Source organism: Nematostella vectensis, chromosome 2 (genome assembly GCF_932526225.1).
Source record: "Nematostella vectensis chromosome 2, jaNemVect1.1, whole genome shotgun sequence".
NCBI lineage: Eukaryota > Metazoa > Cnidaria > Anthozoa > Actiniaria > Edwardsiidae > Nematostella > Nematostella vectensis.
The window spans coordinates 20183537-20206675 of record NC_064035.1 but is presented as its reverse complement, the minus strand read 5'-3'; the positions used below and the strand labels follow the sequence as shown (position 1 = coordinate 20206675).

Sequence of the window (23139 nt, the reverse complement as noted above, 5' to 3'; positions counted from 1 at the left end):
TTTGATTTGTATTAATATAGAAATATAGAAAAACACCATTGTGGTTTCTTGCATGTAGTGTAAGGGATGCGTGTAGTGTAAGGGATGATGAGATCGATTTCATAGTCTAGACCGTCACTTCCTGTATTCTTCTGGTTGATTGACATTTGATAGTCCAAGTGGGCATGTTGATAGGATAAAAAACTTCATAAATAAACAAAGTTTGACTGTGTTTACAACATTGGCGACGAGCAATTATAAGGAACCTATGGCAGCATAAACAGATTCAGGTGCCAACGTAAGCGAGAGGCGACGTCGAGAGCTACCCGAGGTCCCAAATCGTAAATATTTATCACAAATTGTGTAGAAGTTCTTGTCAAGAATCATATAATGACATACCTCAATTTTATTATAACATATACTTGGTGCCTATACAAGTATCGCGAAATCCCTGAACTGCTCAGACGTTAGAAATACCACTTTTTCTGAATAAATACACATCACAGAGCAATGAGAGTTTATTGTGACCTTTCTTCTAGGATATAAGACAATAAAAGGTGATCAACCGTAAAATATTCGAGCTAGGTAATAAGATGCCACCCGATTACTTATTTTACAAATATCAACCGAGTAAGTTTACAATTCTCATGACTAGGTGCCTCACCTATGTACTTTGCTCCTTCATTCCCTATATTCATCAAAGATTTCCACATGAGTAAGTTTACAATTCTCATGTGCAAGTGCCTCACCTAAGTACTTTGCTCCTTCTTCTCCTATATGGTTATCACCCATGTTCAACGTAGTAAGTTTACAATTCTCATGTCTAAGTGCCTCACATATGTACTTTGCTCCTTCATCTCCTATATTATTAAAGCTGATGTTCAAATGAGTAAGTTTACAATTCTCATGTGCAAGTGCCTCACATATGTACTTTGCTTCTTCATCTCCTATATAATTAAAGCTGATGTCCAACTGAGTAAGTTTACAATTCTCATGTCCAAGTGCCTCACCTATATACTTTGCTCCTTCTTCTCCTATATTATTATCGTTGATGTCCAACTTAGTAAGTTTACAATTCTCATGTCCAAGTGCCTCACCTATGTACTTTGCTCCTTCTTCTCCTATACTATTTAAGCTGATGTCCAACTGAGTAAGTTTACAATTCTCATGTCCAAGTGCCTCACCTATGTACTTTGCTCCTTCTTCTCCTATATGGTTATCACTCATGTTCAACGTAGTAAGTTTACAATTCTCATGTCTAAGTGCCTCACCTATGTACTTTGCTCCTTCATCTCCTATGTTGTTGGTTGTGAGGTCCAATTGAGTAAGTTTACAATTCTCATGTCTAAGTGCCTCACATATGTACTTTGCTTCTTCATCTCCTATGCTGTTGAATGTGAGGTCCAATTTAGTAAGTTTATTGCCAAAATTCTGCAACAATGTTAGAACTTCCTTACAGCCAAACAAACCAATATCATTATGGGTTATTAATAGTGTATTGAGGTTAGGTGCATGCTTCAATACATTCACAACAGCAGACATGTCAGCGGGTCCAAGTCCACATTTGGAAAAGTCAACTATATTTAAGTCCATTCCTTCAAGTTTACCCTGCACCAATGCTTTAGCCTCCATCTCACTAGCTGATTCATATAAGCAGTGGCACACATCCACAGCAAGTGTTGTGTCTTCTGCAACTGGCCACTCCTTTTGATAAGTCACCCTTTCTGGAAGGAGTCTGCATGTGACTTCATGGGTATTGGAAAGCCCTGCCACAAACCTTGTGACTATTTGCCATGCACCGTCATTGATATGGTTCTCAACAAAGCTCTTTAAATCTTCTTCCGAATTTATGTCTGTCACATGTTTAGCTGCTAGAAACTCCTGCAGTGTCAGGTGAATAAAGCAAAAGTATTGTTTAGGGGGCTCCACCAGTGAATTTGAAGGTATTTCAGGTAAACTGTGAAGCAGCCCACAATCTAATAATGCATCATCTATCTTAACAGACTCGAATATCAACTTCCCATCTCTAATTCCTTCAAATGCTAGCTCTCCAAGCCTCTTGAACACCTTTTCATTTTCAGGTTTCAGGTCTTCAAAGGGTTTGTACATGTAAGTTCTAAGGTCACATTTTGAACATCCATACGCTTTTCTGTTGTGATTTCGCTTGTGGAAGAATATTTTCACAAAAATACTGTAAATCTCTGTAATCTTTACAGGCAGCAAATGATCACAACTATGAAGAAGACAATGACAAATAATAAAGCAGTTTACTGGAATGTAGCAGAGGGAAAGTAGATTTGCATTCTGTTGTATGTGTTCCCATATCTTTGGTCGGCTCTCGGGAAATTTGGTGACATAGTCTTTGACTTGTTCAAATGAGAATCCAAGAATCTCAACAGTTCTATTCAAACAGTCTTCAGGAAGTTCCCTCAGACATTCAACAGCAGTTGGACGTGTTGTTGTTATAACTGTTGCTTCGCATAGGAGTTTTCTAGACCATATCTTACGAAAAAGTATATGTGGGGCCATTTTCCCATCTGTGCTTCTTAAGTCCAAATCTTCACTTTGAGAAATATTTGATCTAGATGAAAATTCATCAACACCATCTAAACACAAAATGAGCTTGCTAGGGTTTGCAGTAATGTAGTTTAAAATGTAGCTTATCTCATTATCATCAAGTCCTTGTGTTGTAGTAGAAAGAGTCAAAAGGTCCCTGATATTGATGTCAGAAGTAGAGGAAACATTCCGAAAAGCAATAGACAAAGCTACCTCATCACTGGACTCGCTTTCAGCCCACAATCGCAGGAGCCTGGTGCACATTATTGTCTTCCCAATGCCAGGTCGGCCAACAACAAGCACATTTTTGTGTTCAGCATCGATTATATCTGCTATCTGTTTTAGCTCACGAGTGTCCTTACCACGTTTTGGTGGGTACACTTTCAATTGTTCAGATCTTTCATGGGGGAAGTCCATTGTTGCTCTGTTCTCATGGATTGTGACATTCACATAAATCTTATCTGTTTCCAGGTCGTGTGGCTGACGGCCTTCCCCAGGATTAGAACGAAATGGTGTTCTGAGATCAGCAAGTCTCTTTGTGTGTTCCAAGAAGTTTGTTTTCATTTTGCTGATGATATTCGATAATTTAAGTTGTTGCTTATTGGACCCTCCTAAGAAATTTTGATAAAATTGCAAATCATTGAAACAAGCTCTCCTTCTTTTAACCGTGTATAACACCCACAGAAATTCTACGAAGGCAACGAAAGCAAAAACTCCATTTACCACCAATAACCCCATTACCCAATGATTTTTCTTACTCGCCGCCTGATTATAGCAATCATACGTTATGTTGGCGATAACGACAGCAGTGGAATTCCTTTGCCGTTTGATAGATCTGCATTCAAAGTTCGACGGGAAGCCATGAGGGTAAAAATACCCAGTTTGTGACACCATAAATATTATTCCCAATAGAATTCTTGCGGTGAGTTGACCAATGTAGGACCAAACTAATTTGGTTTTCTTCTCTGGCTGGGATGGCTGAAGTGGCTGGAGTTCGGCATCATTTGTTTCGTGGTTTTTAATCCTCTCGACTCTCCTCTTTGTAAAACACGAGTAAATCACAAACACAAGGAGGATAACGAAAAAGTTGATCAGTACAAACACGAATATAGGGATGATTTTCGTGTAGTCCTTTTCGTAATTTCCAAAGCATTGTTTAGTAATCCAAGCATTATCTTTCACTGATTCTGTCTTGCATTTGAAATCCGCGCGGGATTCGTTCTCATAAAAATCCGAAGTGGGGCCGATAAACACGACAAATACTACAAACCATGCAAAACCCGCAACATAGCTGTACCAAGTCAGAGTTTCTGGTTCCAATAAGTGAAGACACTGCTCCATTTTTTGGCTGCACTTGAGTTTAATGTTGGATTGCGTTGGGAAATATCTCAGGGGCGTGGACGGAGCTCGCGCCCACGACGACTTCTTTAATTCCAGCGGATGATCAATGAATTAATGAGACCACAGGCCTCCCACCTTTTCCATTGATGTTTACTGTGTACTAGAAATGAAATAGGGGGCATCTTAAAATTTGATAGAGTAAAATATACTAGCAAAGTAAAGTAAATGCTCGGATCGATGGCAAATACAACATGAGAGATTTAAGCAGCCTAGTCCCAGGCGCTCTTATCGGGTTTCCTGTGGATGGTAAGAGTTACGACGTCACGAAACCGCGGCAGAACGACTGCGCATGCGCGAGACAAGAGTCATTCAAAATGGCGGACGAAACACGAGTTTCCCAAAGCTGTTACAATAAACACAAACGTTTGGCTCAAAATGGACTTAACGGGAGCAAAAAATTACACATACACCAAGAAAATGTACTCGTGTTAAGGTTCCAGGAAGATTTTTTGCTGGATCGAGGGTAAAATCCTCAAGTTTGACGGTGTTTGTGGGATTTGCTGGCACGCGAAACTCAAAAGTTCTACTGCTGCCGTGAAAACGAGACAAATGTCAGGGAGCAAACATCAAATTTGGGCGAGATTAGTTTCTTTATATTCCTGAGGAAATCTTCCAAGTCAGCCTTGGGACTCATTCCGATCATCGCTCCAAAGTTATGACCGTGCGCATAGTGTAGATGGCTATCTAGAACATAGATCTTTGAATCGCGTCCGACGAGAGATATTGTCATTCCATTAGCTATGACTATTGCTGCTAGGTTCTGTTCGCGGTCAAGCCTTTGCAGATAAAATGCAAGTGAACTTTGTAAAACCTGTGGATTACCTGATGTAATTAACAGATCGAGGGTGTCTTCAAGAGAAACAGTCCCAATGACTGAATCTAGATGTGGTTTTGCCTTAACAACACTAAAGAATGGAGACCCGCAACCATTCGTCACAGTGTCATATATGCTGTTGCCACGAACAATTGCAGATAACATCATTGAAAGCCAATGAGGGTTTATGGGAGGACCACGGCTGAGCTGTATACTGGTTCGGTTTGCAGAAGTGATGTATGAATGGGCCAAAATTAGTGAGATAAAAGTAAATGCATTAGATCCATTTCTTCCAAGTAGAGTTGACTGAGATATGTAAGGAGGAAAGAACCAAAATGTAGATGAACCAACTGGATGAGTGGTAACTTGGATGTTAATTGCCTGTGAAGGTGCAGCCTGGTGATTAGGAACATTGTGTCTCAGTTGTGGTTGTGCAACAACAAATGAATTTAACTCGCTGTCAATGTGGGATTCCCATTGTGCAGAGTCATAGTATTCAGGGTCACAATTTCTTTTGACATTAATGCTGTCATTCTCATCATTACTACCAGGTTCTTGATTGCTTTGTGGGGTTCTAGTAGATTTTGCTGTTGGTTTCAACAAGCTTTCATTAAATGCTGAACAGATTTCTGCAATTTTTTCAGCAAGGTGAGGGGAACAGATTGGACACTGGTCTCCAGCTTCTTCTAAACAAAAATTGTGAAATGTGTGAAAACAGTTAAGGCGATTGACATTGGTTGTTGATAATTGCGTGCAGTTTTTGTAGTCACAGATTAATTTAGGATCAGGTATTGTGGAAGGGTCTTCTTTTACAAATGAGTAGCCAAGGGGCATTGCTTTTGAAGTAATGGTGGTGTCAAAGGTAGGAAGAAAAAATTTCATGTCTCCTTTAGGCTGCCCTCTTGCATTTGTTTCTTGTGGAACCTTAAATGTAAAAAAATAGACATGATTGTTAGTCATGAAAAAGAAAATAAGTTGAGGCTATGATCAAGTGCTCGACTAATCATTATTATTACTTCCCTGCATAAAAAAACATTGTTCAGGCACTGCACTGCACCAAGGTAATAAAAAATTACTTATGGATGGATGGATGTCTACTATACCTGCTTTGCTTTTCCCAGATTTTGACCAACTTGCTTGATGATTTCCAGTAATGCATCAGCAGCTGTACCAGTCACCAAACTTAGGTCTTTTTCAGAATAACCTCTACTGTATGGTGTTGTTAAATAGTTATGAAAGAGCTGTTCTGTCTTTGATGCAGCAAATGACAGGGCTTTGTCCCTAATTTGACTAGCACTGTCATAATTTGAAATGAAGCTGCGTAGCACACTATGCCAGATTTCAACTTTTCTGTTATTAGAGCCATCCATTTCTTTTTAAGTTCATGGTACTGTGAAAAATGTTGTTTGTGAAAAGAAAAGTCACTAAGCATCAAGAGTGTTGATCTGTCATAATGATGCCTTTTTCCAGATTATAAACAGTAGAGATAACTTTAACATCATTGTTATATATGATTCCATGTCTCCAGACCTGAATGTAACAGGATAGTGGAAGAATGATATGGGAACCACCTCATCTAAAAGAAACAGAATGGAAGCATACTCTATGTACTTGCAGAGCTTGAATTTTAGGAGAACTTTATCACGTAATTTGCCCCATGCCAGAAAAAGAGCAGTTATTACCAGGCTGACGCGAAAAGGCTTTGGCTTGTTGGGTAAGTCAGATCCAAATGTCTCTTTGTAAACTTTTTTAAATAAGAAGTCATAAATTGTTACAACATCTTCTTGTAGATTCAGGAAAACATGAAATGGGCCCTGCTCTGGGATGACTGATAGGAAACTGGCATCTGCATTGACTTCTTGAGCAATGAGTTTCTTTTGGTAAAACCAAGTTGGCCAGTCCCCGGGTGCTGGTACTACAAATTTTTTCAAGTAATGTTCCAGTTGTGGACAGCACAGGAATATGTGATCAATGGCTGACTTATAGTCCTCCATACTTTTCAAAGATTGCTCAAACTCATCTATTAAATTAGTAGACTCAAGGGTACAGAGCTCATCGTGCGACAACCCAGAATAGACCCTACAAAAAAAAGAAAAAAAATGATAATTTGGCAAATTTAATGTTCCATATTTGCTTTTTTTTATTTTACTCTACTCCTTTTTTTGTAATAGCAGTCACTAAACAAAAGTAAAATTGATATTAATCATTATGTATATGGCTTTCACAAACTAATGTAAGAGGTACATATTTATTGGGTGGGAGGTCCATATAGGGGAATAAAGTATTGTGCCTGGAAAAATATTTAGGAAGTGTCAATATTAAAACATTTTTTAAGAAGAGAAAACAGTATTTTTCTTGTATGGATTGCTGACCTGTAAATAACTACATTAAAATCCATAGAATACCTCAATTCCTTTAGTTGTTGTTGGATGTATTTTGATGAAATGCATTGGTGATTTGTTTCCAAGTACATTCTTGATAACACTGGTCTTCGAAACAACTCTTTTATGTAGTCTAGAACAATTCCTCCTCTGCAAATTTTATTTTCATTCCCTATCTTCACAATCACTCGGCTGTGTCTTGTATCTCTTGTAGGGATAGGAACAGCAGGAATTGAAGGATGGATGTCCAGTAGGCCACTAGCCATGTGCGTAGCTAATGATAGCTTCAGATTTGTTGGTAGTCTAACAGTCAAAATATTATGGAAGTCATCCAACAGTTGTACAATTAGGAATCCTTTCTGAAAATTTTAAAGAAAGTTAAGCATCAGTTATCCCACTGGCTTGTTTAAATTGAAATGGTTCTTGCTTATTCTCAAGTATTGTTTTTATTATTCTCTTATTCACTATTTACTAAAATAAAAATTTGTAACACACTAATCTCACCTCTGTTGCCAGGATAACCTTTCTCATCAGTATGTCTGGATATTTTGTTATTAGTGTTTTCTTGTGAGAATCAATATTTCTAGGACTTGTACTGAAATGAAGTATCCTTCCTGAATTTATTGCTGTCCTAGAAGCACCATGATGTTGTAGGAATAGCCCTTCATCCTTTTGTAGGGTGGAAGTTTTCTGAGACCTGGTAAAATAAATTTGTGTCATTTAAAAAACAACAAAACACTAGTTTTCTGGTGCAGCTTGTATACATTGAATTATAGTATAAAGCATGATATTGAACATACCTAGGCCCAATTATGAAATTGGAGCAGATAGAAAGGGGGAGCTTATTACAAAATTTAGCCTCTAGAGGGTTTTTAGAAAGGAAAGTAATTGGAGGTTAGGGAGGTGGGTCTTAATGGAGCATTTAGGTTACCTGAAATATGCCAGTGTGTGAAGGAGAACAACAGTTCTTTGCTCCTGTACAGCTTGATGTTATTCTGAGAGTCTGGAGTCCTCCCTTGTTTTTTAACTTAAAAGCATTTCAAACAGACCTGGAGAGTGTTTTTGTGTGAATGCTTTCATTGCTGCTGGCTCATATAATGGAGCTTCACTACTGAGGGCATGATGGTATAGAGCCATCTGAAATTGTTGCACTAGTTGGCCCAGTGAATTACCTGTTGATAGCAATTATTGAATAAATTATTCACAGTTTTAGTTGGGCTTGATCCATCACTGGGGTTGAACACTGATCAGCCACATCATTGCTGATCGATAAAGCTATTATAAATATTAGAGCATGCAGATATATTTGATCATACAGCTGTACCTTCATCCAATTCGTCAATTTTTTTGATTGTTGTCTTTATTTGGTCCCATACTTGACTATCCATTAACACGTTGCCATTTGGGGCAATTTTGATGGTACCTAGGGGAGTTTGCAGCTCTTTCCATGTTTCCAGGAGATGAATATCACATATGTCTGCTAGAGCTTTAAGTCTTGAAAACAGCCTTCAAAATTGTTCCTTTGTTTGATCCAGTTGGGATATGGTAGGTGCTGACATAGATATATCTTGCAAAATTTCATGGAGGTGTAGAATAGGGGATCCCGTAAACTGAAATATCTGAAATTTACAAAACAGTCAAAATGGAAAACAAAATAAGAATAAACAAACTATCTAAAATAAATAACAATGATTAGCAAAATGTATCATCTTTTGGGGTGCAGGTTTTCTGTTGTGGGTGGGTCAAATGGGGAGGGGTCATACCTGTTTTCTAAATTATTGTTAAGGGGGAGTCAAAGGTTTCTATTAGATATTAGGGGGGGGGGGGTCCAAAGATATTTCTGAAAAATTGCCTTAAATATCCCAGCCCACCCTAGCTCCTCAATAATAAAATGTTTATTGTTTTATTCTATTCCACATAATCTAAATTAAGGAATTCCTTTCATTCTCTCATAGAAAATTAATAATTTTATATGAATTGGCTTGGTGGAAAAAAACTTGTCAAAAAGCTTATTTGTCAGAATTTTTACAAATTGTAAAAAAAAATATTTCTTTTTCATCAAATGCAAAAATATTGTTTGCACTACTACTTCTCAATAATTGATAAAGTATTTATTTCCCACAAAAACAAAAAGAAAGGCTAACTGAATTTTATAGATAATTTGTGTGCTTCTTCAGAATGTACAAATAAACAAACCTTTTGTAGTTGTTGTTCTGTGCCGATGGCGGATGTACTACTATTTGCTTTTTCCTAATAAAAAGAACGAAAGAATGTTCAAGCCTTTTCTATGTACTCGTTTTTATATTTTGTTAAACAGATTGAAAATACAGGAAGAAATACATAGCAATTTACAGCGAAGAGGCACTGCAGAGGAGTGGTTGTTTTCCCGAATAAAAATATACACTTACCTCGACTGGTTTTCTACTTGTTTGAGGACGGCTTTCAAATTTCTTATAGGCGAGCAACTTGCACCGGTAACACCACCGAGTACCAGGCTGGTATCCTGCCACTGTTAGCCCAATCTCGTCAAGTACCGGATAAAAACGACTTGGAATAGGTTGCTTGTTCAGACGTGATTGAGGGCAGTTGTTTATCGTGCATGGGACATGAGCAGCGCAAGTTGCTTCTTCGTAACGTATCCCAATGTCGCCGGCAAACATGCGAACCTACCGGCAACTTAGCGACACGACTAAGCTCCTCGGAAAGCTGGTAAAGTCGACCAATGCATCCTTTCCCGTTTCTAGTTTTGCAACTCATCATACAGTGTTGTGCAGGGGCGGGCGCCCGGCAATTCCCCCGCTGGAAATAAGAGGCTGCGCGTGCGCACTACGTTCTGCAGCGGTGTCAGCGGTGTTCAGAACGAACTGACACTCTTGGTAATGACTTATTTTAGCTGTTTCATTGTCAAATTTAGTTTCAGATTTTATACTTAAACTTTTTGTTTGTTGGCGATGATAAATAGAAACACTGCAGCTTTTGTTGTTTTGTTTTTAACTGTAATTGTTTTTCGGAATGCTCAGTTTGTCCTCAATAGCTAGTTGATAATTTTATCCGGGTGTTGTTTTAGCAATGAAGCGTTAGTACTTGAAGCCTTTTAAATGGCAGTCCAGCTTCTTTCAAAGGGAACAACCTTTGGTCTGAAAAAAATAAAACTATTTGATATTTTTTACTCAAAAAGTTTGGATAAGTCTTCTGAATGGTACACAAATAGTCCAAGTTCTTGATCTGGAAATTTGAACCATTTTGCTTTTGATATAAACCAATGTTTGAGCTTATGATTGTTCTCAAGTCTGGCACATAGCTAGGGGTGAGGGTAGGGGGCGGATGCTTCCCACTCAACCAACACCTGGGTATGCAAGGGTGATCAATGCATGATGCACTACATGAGGCTAGCATCAACTAATCACTGAATTTGTATTTTATTTTCATTGTTGCCACTAAATTTACCCTTAGAAATCACTCCAGTACATCCCAAGTTGCCCTTGTCTTTGCCCTTAGCTTTAACAGATCAGGTGATTGTATAAAGGCTTTTATCAGACCATTTTGTGTAGGCTACCTCACGGTTTATCTCTGAGCACAGGAAACCCGGTAAGAACGCCTGGGACTAGGCTGAGGTTTAAGGACAGTTGACACTGTGTTCGACTAAAAACGGTTGATTTTCTTTGGATTTTATTTTTTGCTTCAAATTAAATTATTGACGGTTTCAAGAACGTAGTTTTTGAGCATATATGATTCTGCTGATCTATTAAAAAACGCGACGTTTTTTTGGTAGCTAGAAATCAAGTTGATCATTTTTAAGAACACGAATGCAAAATGCATTGAAATAACATTGAATATTATATTGAGACAACATCGAACAACACGAATGCAAAATTTAACCATCTCATGCCATTACAGATTGCGAACATTCTGGATATCCACTCAAACATCCACGCAAGCTCGTTCCCAGGGTCTTCTTGGTAATTTTCAGCTGGACACCATATTGAAAAATACCCAGGAGACCGTGGGGACGAGGTTGACATCCACGAAGAGACGGCCAGTCAACACGCCTTTCCCACAGAGACAGACTCGGATGTAAACAACTTTGAAATCAATTTGGTTTCAGAAAACACAGCATTTAGAGAGATATGGTGATTAATTTATTAAACTTTATTTTCTCACATAGGCAAAGCAAACAAGACTAAATAGAGTTTTGACCGCAAAGCACTGTTAGAAAATTTGGATACCGCTGATACTAGGTACAGCGGTGTTTACCTTGAAGGGCTGTAAAAAAATAAAAATAGATGGGGGGTTGGAATCTGTTTCCTGTCTGCCCCTGCGTCTTGGCACGAATACCCGATTCAGACTGAAAAAGCATGGTTCCATAACAATTGTACATATATCATACTCGAAGATCCAGCGTACTTTGCGGGCGCTCAATGTCCTGCAAAGTACGCGGGGATGACCTTTGGGAGCGCCCGCAATGTACGCTGGATCTTCGAGCATGTACATATATTCACGAGTCAACTATTACAAGTTTGTTTTGTTTACATTTATAGTTTTCAATAAACCATGCAATAAACCAAACAAATAAAATCCTTATTGTCACGATAGCTTTTAGCCTTGTATTAATCTCCCGTAAGCGACAACAACTATTGTTCAAGTATTTGGTGCCCAGTTAAGCTTTTCGCCATTGAGTATTGTTAATGACCAGACAGATAGTCAAATTCTGTAAGAATGACGACATACAGCCAGCAACAAGTTCAAGGTAGGTCAATGCTATTAAATCCCTGGTATCCAGGAACCGCTTTCACTTGGGATCCCGGTTCAACGTTTCGGTACGCGGTCTCACCCCTCTGGGATCCACGCTTCAGGATCCGAGGTCCGATTTTTTTTATCCACTTACATGAGACATACTTCCAATCAGTTCATAAACAACTTCCATAGTATTCTTTATTCTATTTGGTAGTGATTAAAGAACATCGTCTTCCTTACCCAGGTGTTTTTTTTTTCTATGGTCCCGTCCCAAGCGCTTCTAGATTTAAACACTAATAACCCGTAAATTGCATTCCTCTCGGCACATCTGCAAGCGCCAATGAGCTTTTGGCAGCCAGTGAGCGAGCACAATTATTCCATTAGCACCCTCTTCACCCGTCCCCATCTTTGCAGAGTACCGATTAGTGATTCTCACAGCCATAAAAGAGTGGGGATTGCTCTAGAAGACTCCATGATATCAGACAGGGTCTTTAACAAAGATGAGTCATCCTTCTTAGGTAAGATTTTTTTTTCGATTTTCTTCTCTAGAATGTTGTTATAGCGTGGTTTGTCATACCGTGTTGTTATACGTTAGATGTATCATCTCAATTAACACAGATTGTTTAGATTTTTTCATTTCTTTTTCTTCTGCTGTTTTTACTCTCGTTTTGGTTAACGAACTAGAAATGCTATTGTGGAGATATTCCCGCTCCCCAGGGTGGATGTAAAATTCGCTTGGAAACATCGTGATGGAGATGAGCCAACAATAGTGATAAATCGTTGATAATTTTCCAGTGTTTTAGTTTACATCACGTCTCGGTGAGTTGTGTTATTTTGTTTTTAAACTCGTTAAGTTTATATTTTTATTCATGTAAATGTAAAACTACGTTGGCCGCAACTTTGTGACTCCTCATATCTCATTTCTTGTGACAATGGGAGGTCTTTCTCTACTGGATCTCCATTTTTACTTTCCCAGTTAAAAAAATAATAATTAGACAATTACTATTCCATTGAAAGGCTTATTTCACGGCCGTTGTAAAGTTTGTCAAGACCATATTTTCTTGTGTTCCTTAAAAGTCAAAGTATCTGTGTTTCTTGAGTTTTTGGGAAAAGTTCCTAAGCTGTGACTGGCTTGCGTGTGATGGAAGGTTGATGAATCTAAACAAATTCTCTTTGACGAAACATTCCCCCGCACAGTTGGTATTCCGGAAGAAAAAATATGAACAAAACACGAAAAAAAAAACACGGCTAATTTTGTTTTATCGCAAACTTGCTTCATTATAGTTTAACTTTTTACGGGAGCCGAGTACACATTCCTGACGATATTTTGAACAGCGATGTTACACCTAAATTGATTTCCAGTTGAATCCCGTCTGCGATCTGCTGTTGAAATTTGCATCTTTCGTCTATTAAAGGCCTCGTCCTATATTTATGGGTGAGTTTTAATGACTAAAAGCTAACGTCAAAGTTGTATGTGAGATGAGAATTTGCCATTTAATTTATTTGACTTTAGCCATAATGGAAGGTGCCATTGGTAACAGGGCTAGGCTTGCTGAACACGTTTTTCTAAAAGACAAGAATTCATTGTAAGGCGAATATTTTTATTTTCTGCTTAATTGTTGTAAATGCGTGAATGGCTATACACCGAAATATAATGTATTATAACACCTCAATTCTTTATAGTCCTAGCTACGAAGAAATCTCTATATTTATTCAAAATTTAAAATATGTAATTGCGAAAATGAACAAACTGATAAAAAATCCCTATTGATGTTTGCTCTTGTTTACCAAATAAAAACTTTATGATCCTTTTCTTGAGAAAACCCGACTTTCATAACAATTACCCAAAGTACTTATCTGAAAAGTAATAACTCGGCCACCTTTCATTTTGGAAAATGATCTTATGCTATTTCCAAGTAAAATTAAATTTTGTATTTTGAGCCATTCAAAATCCTTTTAAATCGACTGGGAGAGGTTGAACAATCGGTTTGGTGGTTCTTTTAACAAAACTTGTCAAGTCATCATCAGTTAAATGAGAAAAGTGTGAATGTGTGACTCGCTCCTTAAAGAGTAATATAGAGGCCAAGCTACAAGTTGTGATTATGAGTTAAGTATTACTGCCGCGCTCTAGCAGGCACCACCATTTCAGCAATTCCAATGTGCTTTTTTCAATACTTTTGCAGCATTTTTTCTGGACCTTAAACTAGCAAGGAAAGGAAACTAAGGTAGGTTATGGAGGTATTGATTTCTTCTTCATCAAGTTATGCAAGCCATCTTTCAACTTCTTTCATCTTTTTTCTGTAACATGTTTTTGCTATGTATGTTTTTTTAATAAAAATGTATATTTTTTAATTATAACTGAGGTCTTAAGCTTTTTTTATTTATTCCCTAGCTGGCTTTAAGGTTAAGCTTGATTGTTAACTGTCTTTCTCATCGCCTTTCCGGTACCTTAATTAAAATATCAGTTGGATCTTTCAGTTGGATCGTTCCCGTATAGCATTTACATGCTGGGTTCTCTCTGACTTTTTGAGTTTGTATTTTTTATTATTGATATCTTGATTACAGCACCGCGGACCCGGCTCGTATAGGAAGGGGCTTAAAATCGTGGACGGGTATTCTGCAAACGCTCTCCCCTTCCATAAATAAACTTTCCGCCCTTGAGCGCCCCGAGCGCTTATTCGAATCATTACAGTAGCTTCTCTTTGACATCCCCATAATTCCTCGATCATAATAATAATGGTTCTCTGAATCACAAGGTTTTTTTTTTTATTTTATTAGCTTCGCCACAATTGGCAGGGTAGCCGCAACAGCATGGCCATTTACAGATAATAGAAGATGTAAAAAGACTATTTACAACAAGTTATAGGAGATGTAAAAATTCATCGACAACATTATTCAACAAGTGGATGAGTCCTTTTTGCAAGAGGTGTTTTTTTTTTTACTTATGTAATCTTATTTTAAAGATTAAAGACAATACACCAAAAATGGTATTAGACCAAATTTTCGTCTTTAATAAGACTTCTGAAGAATTCGGAGCGGAGCGGTCATTAATTACTAAAGGGGGGGACGTTTTTTTAGGCGCCGATTTAGGGGGGTTCTTTTTGGGGGGTGTCATCAGAGGAGGGGTCTCATTTCTTTGGGTGCCGAATTTAAGTGGTTTTAATATAATACTGAGCAAGAGATTCATGAAGGTAAATTCTTTATAGAACCTAATTCAAACGTCATCTTCTTTGAAGTAGACTCAAATGTCTTTGCTAAAGTCGTTGACTAAGTAGTCGTTTTCTAGAGACACAGGTATTTGTTGTTTATCTCTGTGCCACTCTTAAATTAGCGAAAAGGAAGTTGGGGCTTGGATTTGAGGGGAGGGGGGTGTTGGGTCTAGGGTTTGGCAGAATCGAGTACCAGTTTTTGGTGTATATTTATTCTTCTGGTTTAGGATCACGACAATTTGGGCCTTTCGTTTTGATTTGTATTAAAAAATTATAGAAATAAAGAAAAACACCATTGTGGTTTCTTGCATGTAGTGTAAAGATGCGTGTAGTGTAAGGGATGATGAGATCGATTTCATAGTCTAGACCGTCACTTTTCCTGCATTTTTCTGGTTGATTGATTTTCGATAGTCCAAGTGGGCATGTTGATAGGATAAAAAACTTCATAAATGAACAAAGTTTGACTGTGTTTACAACATTGGCGACGAGCAATTAAAGCCCTATTTACACTACACAAAACTAACCCGGGTTCGACCCGGGCTAAGTTAACCCGGGTTAGTTAACCCGGGTTAGTTTTGGATTGGAGTGTAAGCACTGATCTGAGACGAAACAGTAACCCGGGTTACTTTTAAAACTAACCCACCTCGAGAGGTGGGTTACTTTAACCCGGGTCGAACCCGGGTTAGTTGCATTTACACTACGAAAAACTAACCCGGGTTAACTTAACCCGGGTCGAACCCGGGTTAGTTTGTGTAGTGTAAATAGGGCTTTAAAGGAACCTATGGCAGCATAAACAGATTCCGGTGCCAACGTAAGCGAGAGGCGACGTCGAGATCATCGAGAGCTACCCGAGAGGTCCCCAAATCGTAAATATTTATCACAAATCGTGTAGAAGTTCTTGACAAGAATCATATAATGACATGATACCTCAATTTTATTATAACATATACTTGGTGCCTATACAAGTATCGCGAAATCCCTGAACTGCTCAGACGTTAGAAATACCACTTTTTCTGAATAAATACAAATCACAGAGCAATGAGAATTTATTGTGACCTTTATTCTAGGATATAAGACAATTACAGGAGGTGATCAACTGTAAAATATTCGAGCTAGGTAATAAGATGCCACCCGATTACTTATTTTTACACTTTACAAATATCAACGAGTAAGTTTACAATTCTCATGTCTAAGTGCCTCACCTATGTACTTTGCTCCTTCATCTCCTATATTGTTACGAAACATGTCCAACTGAGTAAGTTTACAATACTCATGTGCAAGTACCTCACATATGTACTTTGCTCCTTCTTCTCCTATATTATTAAAGCTGATGTTCAACTGAGTAAGTTTACAATTCTCATGACTAAGTGCCTCACCTATGTACTTTGCTCCTTCATCCCCTATATTATTAAAGCTGATGTCCAACTGAGTAAGTTTACAATTCTCATAACTAAGTGCCTCATATATGTACTTTGCTCCTTCATCTCCTATATTGTTATCACACATATCCAACTTAGTAAGTTTACAATTCTCATGTCTAAGTGCCTCACCTATGTACTTTGCTCCTTCATCTCTTATATTATTATCAATGATGTTCAAATGATTAAGTTTACAATTCTTATGTCTAAGTGCCTCACCTATGTACTTTGCTCCTTCATCTCCTATATTGTTATTAAACATGTTCAAATGAGTAAGTTTACAATTCTCATGTTCAAGTGCCTCACCTATGTACTTTGCTCCTTCATCTCCTATGCTGTTGGATGTTGAGGTTTAACACAGTAAGTTTATTGTCAAAATTCTGCAACAATTTTTTAACTTCCTTACAGCCAAACGAATTAATATAATTATTTAACATGATTAGTGTATTAAGGCAGACATGTCACTGGGTCCAAATCTACATTGGGAAAAGTCAACTATATTTAAATCCATTCTTTCAAGTTTACCCTGCACCAATGCTTTAGCCTCCATCTTACTAGCTGATTCATATAAGCAGTGGCACACATTCACAGCAAGTGTTCTGTCCTTTCCAACTGGCCACTCCTTTTGATCAGCCACTCTTTCCGGAAGGAGTCTGGATGTGACTTCATGGATCTTGGAAAGCCCTGCCACAAACTGTGTGACTATTTGCCATGCACCGTCATTGATATGTTTCTCAACAAAGCTCTTTAAATCTTCTTCCGAATAATTGTCTGTCACATGTTTAGCTGCTAGAAACTCCTGCAGGGTCAGGTGAATGAAGCAAAAGTGTTGTTTAGGGGGCTCCACCAGTGAATTTGAAGGTATTTCAGGTAAAATGTGAAGCAGCTCACAATCTAATAATGCAGCATCTATCTTAACAGACTCGAATATCAACTTCCCATCTCTAATTCCTTCAAATGCTAGCTCTCCAAGCCTCTTGAACACCTTTTCATTTTCAGGTTTCAGGTCTTCAAAGGGTTTGTACATGTAAGTTCTAAGGTCACATTTTGAACATCCATACGCTTCTCTGTTGCGAGTTCGCTTGTGGAAGAATATTTTCACAAAAATACTGTAAATCTCTGTAATCTTTACAGGCAGCACAGGATCAGGACTATGAAGAAGACAATGACAAATAATAAAGCAGTTTACTGGAATGTAGCAGAGGGAAAGTAGATTTGCATTCTGTTGTATGTGTTCCCATATGGTTGGTTGGCTCTCTGCAAATTTGGTGACATAGTCTTTGACTTGTTCAAATGAGAATCCAAGAATCTCAACAGTTCTATTCAAACAGTCTTCAGGAAGTTCCCTCAGACATTCAACAGCAGTTGGACGTGTTGTTGTTATAACTGTTGCTTCGCATAGGGGTTTTCTAGACCATATCTCACGAAAAAGTATATGTGGAGCCATTTTCCCATCTGTGCTTCTTAAGTCCAAATTTTCACTTTGAGAAATATTTGATCTAGATGAAAACTCATCAACACCATCTAAACACAAAATGAGCTTGCTAGGATTTGCAGTAATGTAGTTTAAAATGTAGCTTATCTCATTATCATCAAGTCCTTGTGTTGTAGTAGAAAGAGTCAAAAGGTCCCTGATATTGATGCCAGTTCATTAAATACACCGGGGGGGAGGGAAGATTTTAACTCACGAAACAGAGACTCCCCATTCATTGCAAACATTTTTTTTTCGGTGCCCCCCCCCCCCCCCCTATTTCAGAACCTCAAAATTTTCATTTTTTTATTCAAAATCCTCCTCCCCCCTCAAAAGTCACATTTGTATATACTTTACTTATCCGTATTTGTTAAGAATATTTTTCCGTATAAAAGGGATAATGTCCAACGTATAAAACATTGTATGTAAATCGTTTTGTGCATTTGCATGCTCCACCACTGTTTACGTTTATTCCATTTGTTACTATCGGCAAACCTGACTGTTAGATACTGATAAGCTGGAAGTATCTATTTTATGGTTTATATATTGGTTTAATATTTAATCTGTATTTGTGCTACAAACTAGATCATATCAGTAAATTTAGTGTATTTAATTGATAAATTTAGTGTATTTAATGAGCACTCTCTTATCTACGCTGTCGTTTACAAGGTCAAGATTAAGGGCCCCCGAATGGTCCCCCGAAATTTCGATGTGCTCGCAGTTTTCGGCTAATGCTCACATGCTCCCGCAATTTTTACTGCCGTGCTCGCATGCTGGCGCATTTTTTTTCCGCCTAAAAATGCTCGGTCTCGCATAAAAAACGGGGTGCTCGCAAGCCCGCAAGTGCTCACAAAAGACCATTCGGGGGCCGTAGATTACCTACACCCCACTCCCTTAGTTGGCGGAGTGCTTATAACGCAATAGCCTGAGGACAGGCGCTTCCTCTCCACAATCCCTCTCTGCCACTCACTCCGATTTTCTCTCGCCCACGGACCCCTTTCCGTTCCCCTTTAGCGCGCCTACGCAATGTAATCCACAGGGATCCCATCAACAAAAAATCTGACACATCGCTTAAAGAAAGGGTGACAAAATCAGAAATATGTTCGGGCAGAGGCTTTTGAAAGAATCGATTTTTGTGCCATCTACTAGCTGGTTGTATTATTGACGCCGTGCCGGATAAGGCTTTAACGTTCTTCCGCCATTTGTTTTTTAAAAGGTTGACTTGCTGTTCAATAGCACGCTACACCTATTACGTAATAGCTTGAATTCGTGTGACTGAGCATGCTGTGATGAGGGATCGTTATCGATGAAAGCGACGGTGAGGCCAACATTGGCATTGATTTATAAAGAATGAAACCCCCTCCATAAATCTACTATCGTTTCAGGTTATCACAAATAAAGTATTTTTGCCTAAATTAAATAAGCGTCCGCTTTCCAATAACCTCCCCCCCCCCCCTAAAAAAAATTATAAACTCGAATAATTACATAAGCGCCCCGAGCGCTTATTCGAATCATTACAGTAGCTTCTCCTTGACATCCCCATAATTCCTCGATCATAATAATAATGGTTCTTTGAATCACAAGGTTTATGTTATTAGCTTCGCCACAATTGGCAGGGTAGCCGCAACAGCATGGCCATTTACTGCGGACCCTTTAAAAACTACATAATTACAACAGATAATAGAAGATGTAAAAAGACTATTTACAACAAGTTACAGGACGAGCGAGACTACGGCATGAATTACACTTGATACAGACAGTTTTGTACGTACGCGGGTCTTCTGCGTCGTAGAAATCTAAGGCGTCAAAGTAGTAGTCTAGAATGGCTGATTTGAAAGAGCTTAAAGAAGAGCAGTTAATCAAGTTCAGTCCACTGGAGAGAGATTTCCATATCCTAGTTGTACGGACAAAAAAGATTTCTGATATGTTGTAGTTTTACACTTAGGTTCAGTGTACTTTACACAGTTTAGGGAGGATCTTGTTTGCCTTGTGCGACGTACAGTAGGGAGAAGTGACGGATTTAGATTTAGAAGTTCATTGGTCATTTAAAAAAAATAAAACTTGGTCAAGATAATCGCCTAGAGCTGTATGATATTTCTGTCAAAAAAGGAAGGTCCAGTATGTACTTAGTGGCACGCCTCTGGATTCTCTCCATATTTTGTATAAGGCCTATTGCCTGAGGGGCCCACACCTTGGTGGCGTACCCCAAGAGAGGTCTTCTAAGGTAATGTATAGGAGGCGCCTGTAGCCCATCAGTCTATTTGCGCGAGATGTTTGGCTGTGGACGTGAATGTTCCATGTTAGGTCGTCTGACACGAGCACCCCCAGATCACGTTATGTCGCCACTTCCTCGACTACTTTGGTCTTTGTAGTGTAGTTCGTCACGACCGGCTTCTTCTTCCTTGTAACCCTTTGAGCTTTACACTTGGTCTCGTTGAAGAGAAGTCCAGCGTCGGTTACCTGGTAGCGCAGACGTCCATGCGGTCTAGGTCTGACTGAATACACGCAGCGTTAGCAGGGGTCTTGATCTGCTTGTAGATGTTTGTGTTACGAGGTTTTTGGGTGGTTCTTTTATGGTATTGGGGGTAGCCGGGGATCGTACACGCTGAGCAAGGGTTGGCCGTCTTCTTTATTCTTTATTGCACCACTTGATTGTTTACAAATGGTAGGGCTACCACTGGCTAGCGGGAGGTTGGCTGTACGAAGGCAAGTGCTTTCGGAAGGTAGTGAAGGAACATCTCTTTCCCTGAAAGTTGACGAAGCCAACTTTAGAGAGTCCTGACTAAACCAACCTAGAGCACTGCCGTGTAGTGTCCTCGCAACAGTTACAGTACAATCCTAGAGCTAGTTACTATGCTGCTCAATTAATTTATACTAATCTCATTAATAAACTGGTTAAACTGGTTTTAAGGGTGATATAAGAATAGAAGATCGGATGTTGACTTTAGGAAGAAATTCAACTATGAAATAATAAATGACTAAGAATAAATTCCTTCTATAGAAATAGCAAGAGCAGGATAAAAGGAAGAGTTTGACTATAGTAATATGCAAAATTAAGTAATGTAACAGCGGTAAGATTAAGGATAAAGGTAATCGTTAAACTGTTATTTAAGCCTGGCAAATATAAAACCTGTTTTGCTAAACGGTAACTACGCATGCTCAGTCAAACAATGAAGAGATCCACGTAAAGCAAATAAGTGAAATGTCGAATGGAAAGTGAAAGTAAATATCTGACTGACGTGTCGGAAACGACTTTTGCATAGATTAACAATTCCTTCATAACATTTGCGTCGTCCGCAAACATAGCTATGTGGCTACTCTCGACTACGTCTGGTAGGTCGTTCACGTAGATTAGGAAGAGAGCCGGCCCTAAGTTTGACTGTGTTTATAACATTGGCGACGAGCGATTAAGAAACCTATGCCAGCATAAACAGATTCCGGTGCCAACGTAAGCGAGAGGCGACGTCGAAATCGGTTATAGTCCAATGAACAAAGTTTGACTGTGTTTTTAACATTGGCGACGAGCGATTAAGGAACCTATGGCAGCATGGGGGGGGGACCAGGGGGTTTCAGAGAAACTAGTGGGAGGCGCGAATCGCCCCTCCGGGCCTCCCAGCCCCGTCTCCCGTCTTAGGCCTGGGAGGTGCGAATCCCCCCTCCGAGCCCCCCAGCCACGTCTCTATATATCAAGCGTAAAATGTTTCACGTACATGAATAATTAGGGCAATCGTTCATGTATGCCGGGCGCGTTTCACGTACATGAATAATTAGGGCAATTGTTTATGTAGGCCGGGCGCGTTTCGCGTACATAAGCTTTTGGCAATTGCTAATGTAGGCCAAATTGATTTCACGTACATAAGCTTTTGGCAATTGCTAATGTAGGCCGGGCGCGTTTCGCGTACATGAATAATTAATTAGGGCTGTAGGCCGGGCGCGTTTCGCGTACATGAATAATTAATTAGGGCTGCAGGCCGGGCGCGTTTCACGTACATGAATAATTAATTAGGGCTGAAGGCCGGGCGCGTTTCGCGTACATGAATAATTAATTAGGGCTGCAGGCCGGGCGCGTTTCGCGTACATGAATAATTAATTAAGGCTGCAAGCCGGGCGCGCGCGTACATGAATAATTAGGGCGTGGAGGCCGGGCGCGTTTCACGTACACGACTTTTTGGGGCAAATAGCGATGGCTTCGGGTAGGGCCGCGAAAACGAGGAGGGCCGCCAACCTACGGGGCGCGGAATAACCGTTTTTCGGCCGTAAATTCAAAGCCGCTGGCGTGGCGTTTAAACCTGAGTTCTACTCGAACACCTCGCTCCCGAAGTCCTTGCGGATTTTTCGCAGCCTCTTTTTCATCTTTTCGCGTGCCTCCAGGGAGGGCCCTTTCCTGCATTTTTTATCACGCGGTGAGAGGCCGTGCCGGGCTCTGAGAGCGGCCTTGAGCGCGTTGTATCTCTCTTGTTCCTGAAGTATTAGCCGAAACTCATCGTCTGAGATACGCCCGCCCTGCAGAGCCTTAGAGACCAGCTCGCTGATCGTGTTTTTCTAACTCTCCGCTAAAACCATCGTGTCTTCGTGTTTAGCCACCTTGGTCGTAAGACCCCTGGAGGCTGCCCACGCGCCCGCGCCCGCGCCCACGACACCGACCAGCCCAGCGACCCCTGCCAGCGGAGCGCCGATCAGAACCCCTATTCCACTCAAAGAGACTCCCAGCCCGGCGCTGGAGAGCGCCCCTGCAGCGATGCCGGATGTCACAGACACAGCATGGGTAACGGCAAAGGCGCGCTTATACTTCTTCCGCACCTGTCGATAATGCGTTATCTCCTTGTCTAGAGCCGCCTGAGTGTCACGTATTATTTGGAGTCGGAAACTCTGCGCGTCGCCGCCGGTGCTTGCCGGAGCGGTAGGCGTCGTGTGCGTTTGCGGGGGGCAGACACTGGGGAGCGAGGGGTATTTGGCACCGCTGCTAACGTCGCTGTTTGCCATGCTTGTTATGTCGGACCTAGGTTAGCTCTAATACGAGGCGAACAGGCTTGCCCTTAAAGTCCTCCCGTCTACCGCGGTCATCCCTGATCCATATTCGGATACTCGAGACAAACTCAGAGGAAGACGCTGCGACACAAACTTGGATGTCGGGTCCATAGACGACTTTCTCGTGCGGCCTCCCGCGAATTTCTAG

The 23139-nt window shown here is 39.9% G+C and overlaps 2 protein-coding genes and 1 long non-coding RNA gene across 7 annotated transcripts; 1 reads left to right on the top strand and 2 right to left on the bottom strand.

The window, feature by feature from the left end:
• Nucleotides 1-481: 481 nt before the first annotated feature.
• On the bottom strand, nt 482-3916 carry LOC125560994 (NLR family CARD domain-containing protein 3-like). 2 transcript variants are annotated; one of them, XM_048723740.1, is made up of 2 exons: nt 1272-3916; nt 482-923 (listed from the first exon to the last, which is right to left on the bottom strand). In XM_048723740.1, the coding sequence occupies exons 1-2, from the start codon at nt 3874-3876 to the stop codon at nt 661-663; spliced, it is 2868 nt and encodes a 955-aa protein (XP_048579697.1). In that variant the 5' UTR covers nt 3877-3916; the 3' UTR covers nt 482-660. The 2 variants fall into 2 exon arrangements, with proteins under 2 accessions (XP_048579697.1, XP_048579696.1); XM_048723739.1 differs by having other exon boundaries at nt 482-3916.
• Nucleotides 3917-11791: 7875 nt separating this feature from the next.
• Nucleotides 11792-14839, top strand: LOC125561004. Of its 4 annotated transcripts, XR_007306997.1 has the most exons (5): nt 11792-11878; nt 12280-12383; nt 12583-13300; nt 14049-14090; nt 14644-14839. It is a non-coding gene; the product is annotated as an uncharacterized LOC125561004 (long non-coding RNA). The 4 variants fall into 4 exon arrangements; XR_007306996.1 differs by having other exon boundaries at nt 11814-12383; XR_007306995.1 differs by having other exon boundaries at nt 11814-12383; nt 12550-13300.
• Nucleotides 14840-16031: 1192 nt separating this feature from the next.
• LOC125560938 (NACHT, LRR and PYD domains-containing protein 3-like) lies at nt 16032-17960 on the bottom strand. The gene is made up of 5 exons (XM_048723387.1): nt 17018-17960; nt 16625-16822; nt 16451-16561; nt 16277-16387; nt 16032-16087 (listed from the first exon to the last, which is right to left on the bottom strand). The coding sequence occupies exons 1-5, from the start codon at nt 17937-17939 to the stop codon at nt 16032-16034; spliced, it is 1398 nt and encodes a 465-aa protein (XP_048579344.1). The 5' UTR covers nt 17940-17960.
• Between the last annotated feature and the right edge of the window lie 5179 nt (nt 17961-23139).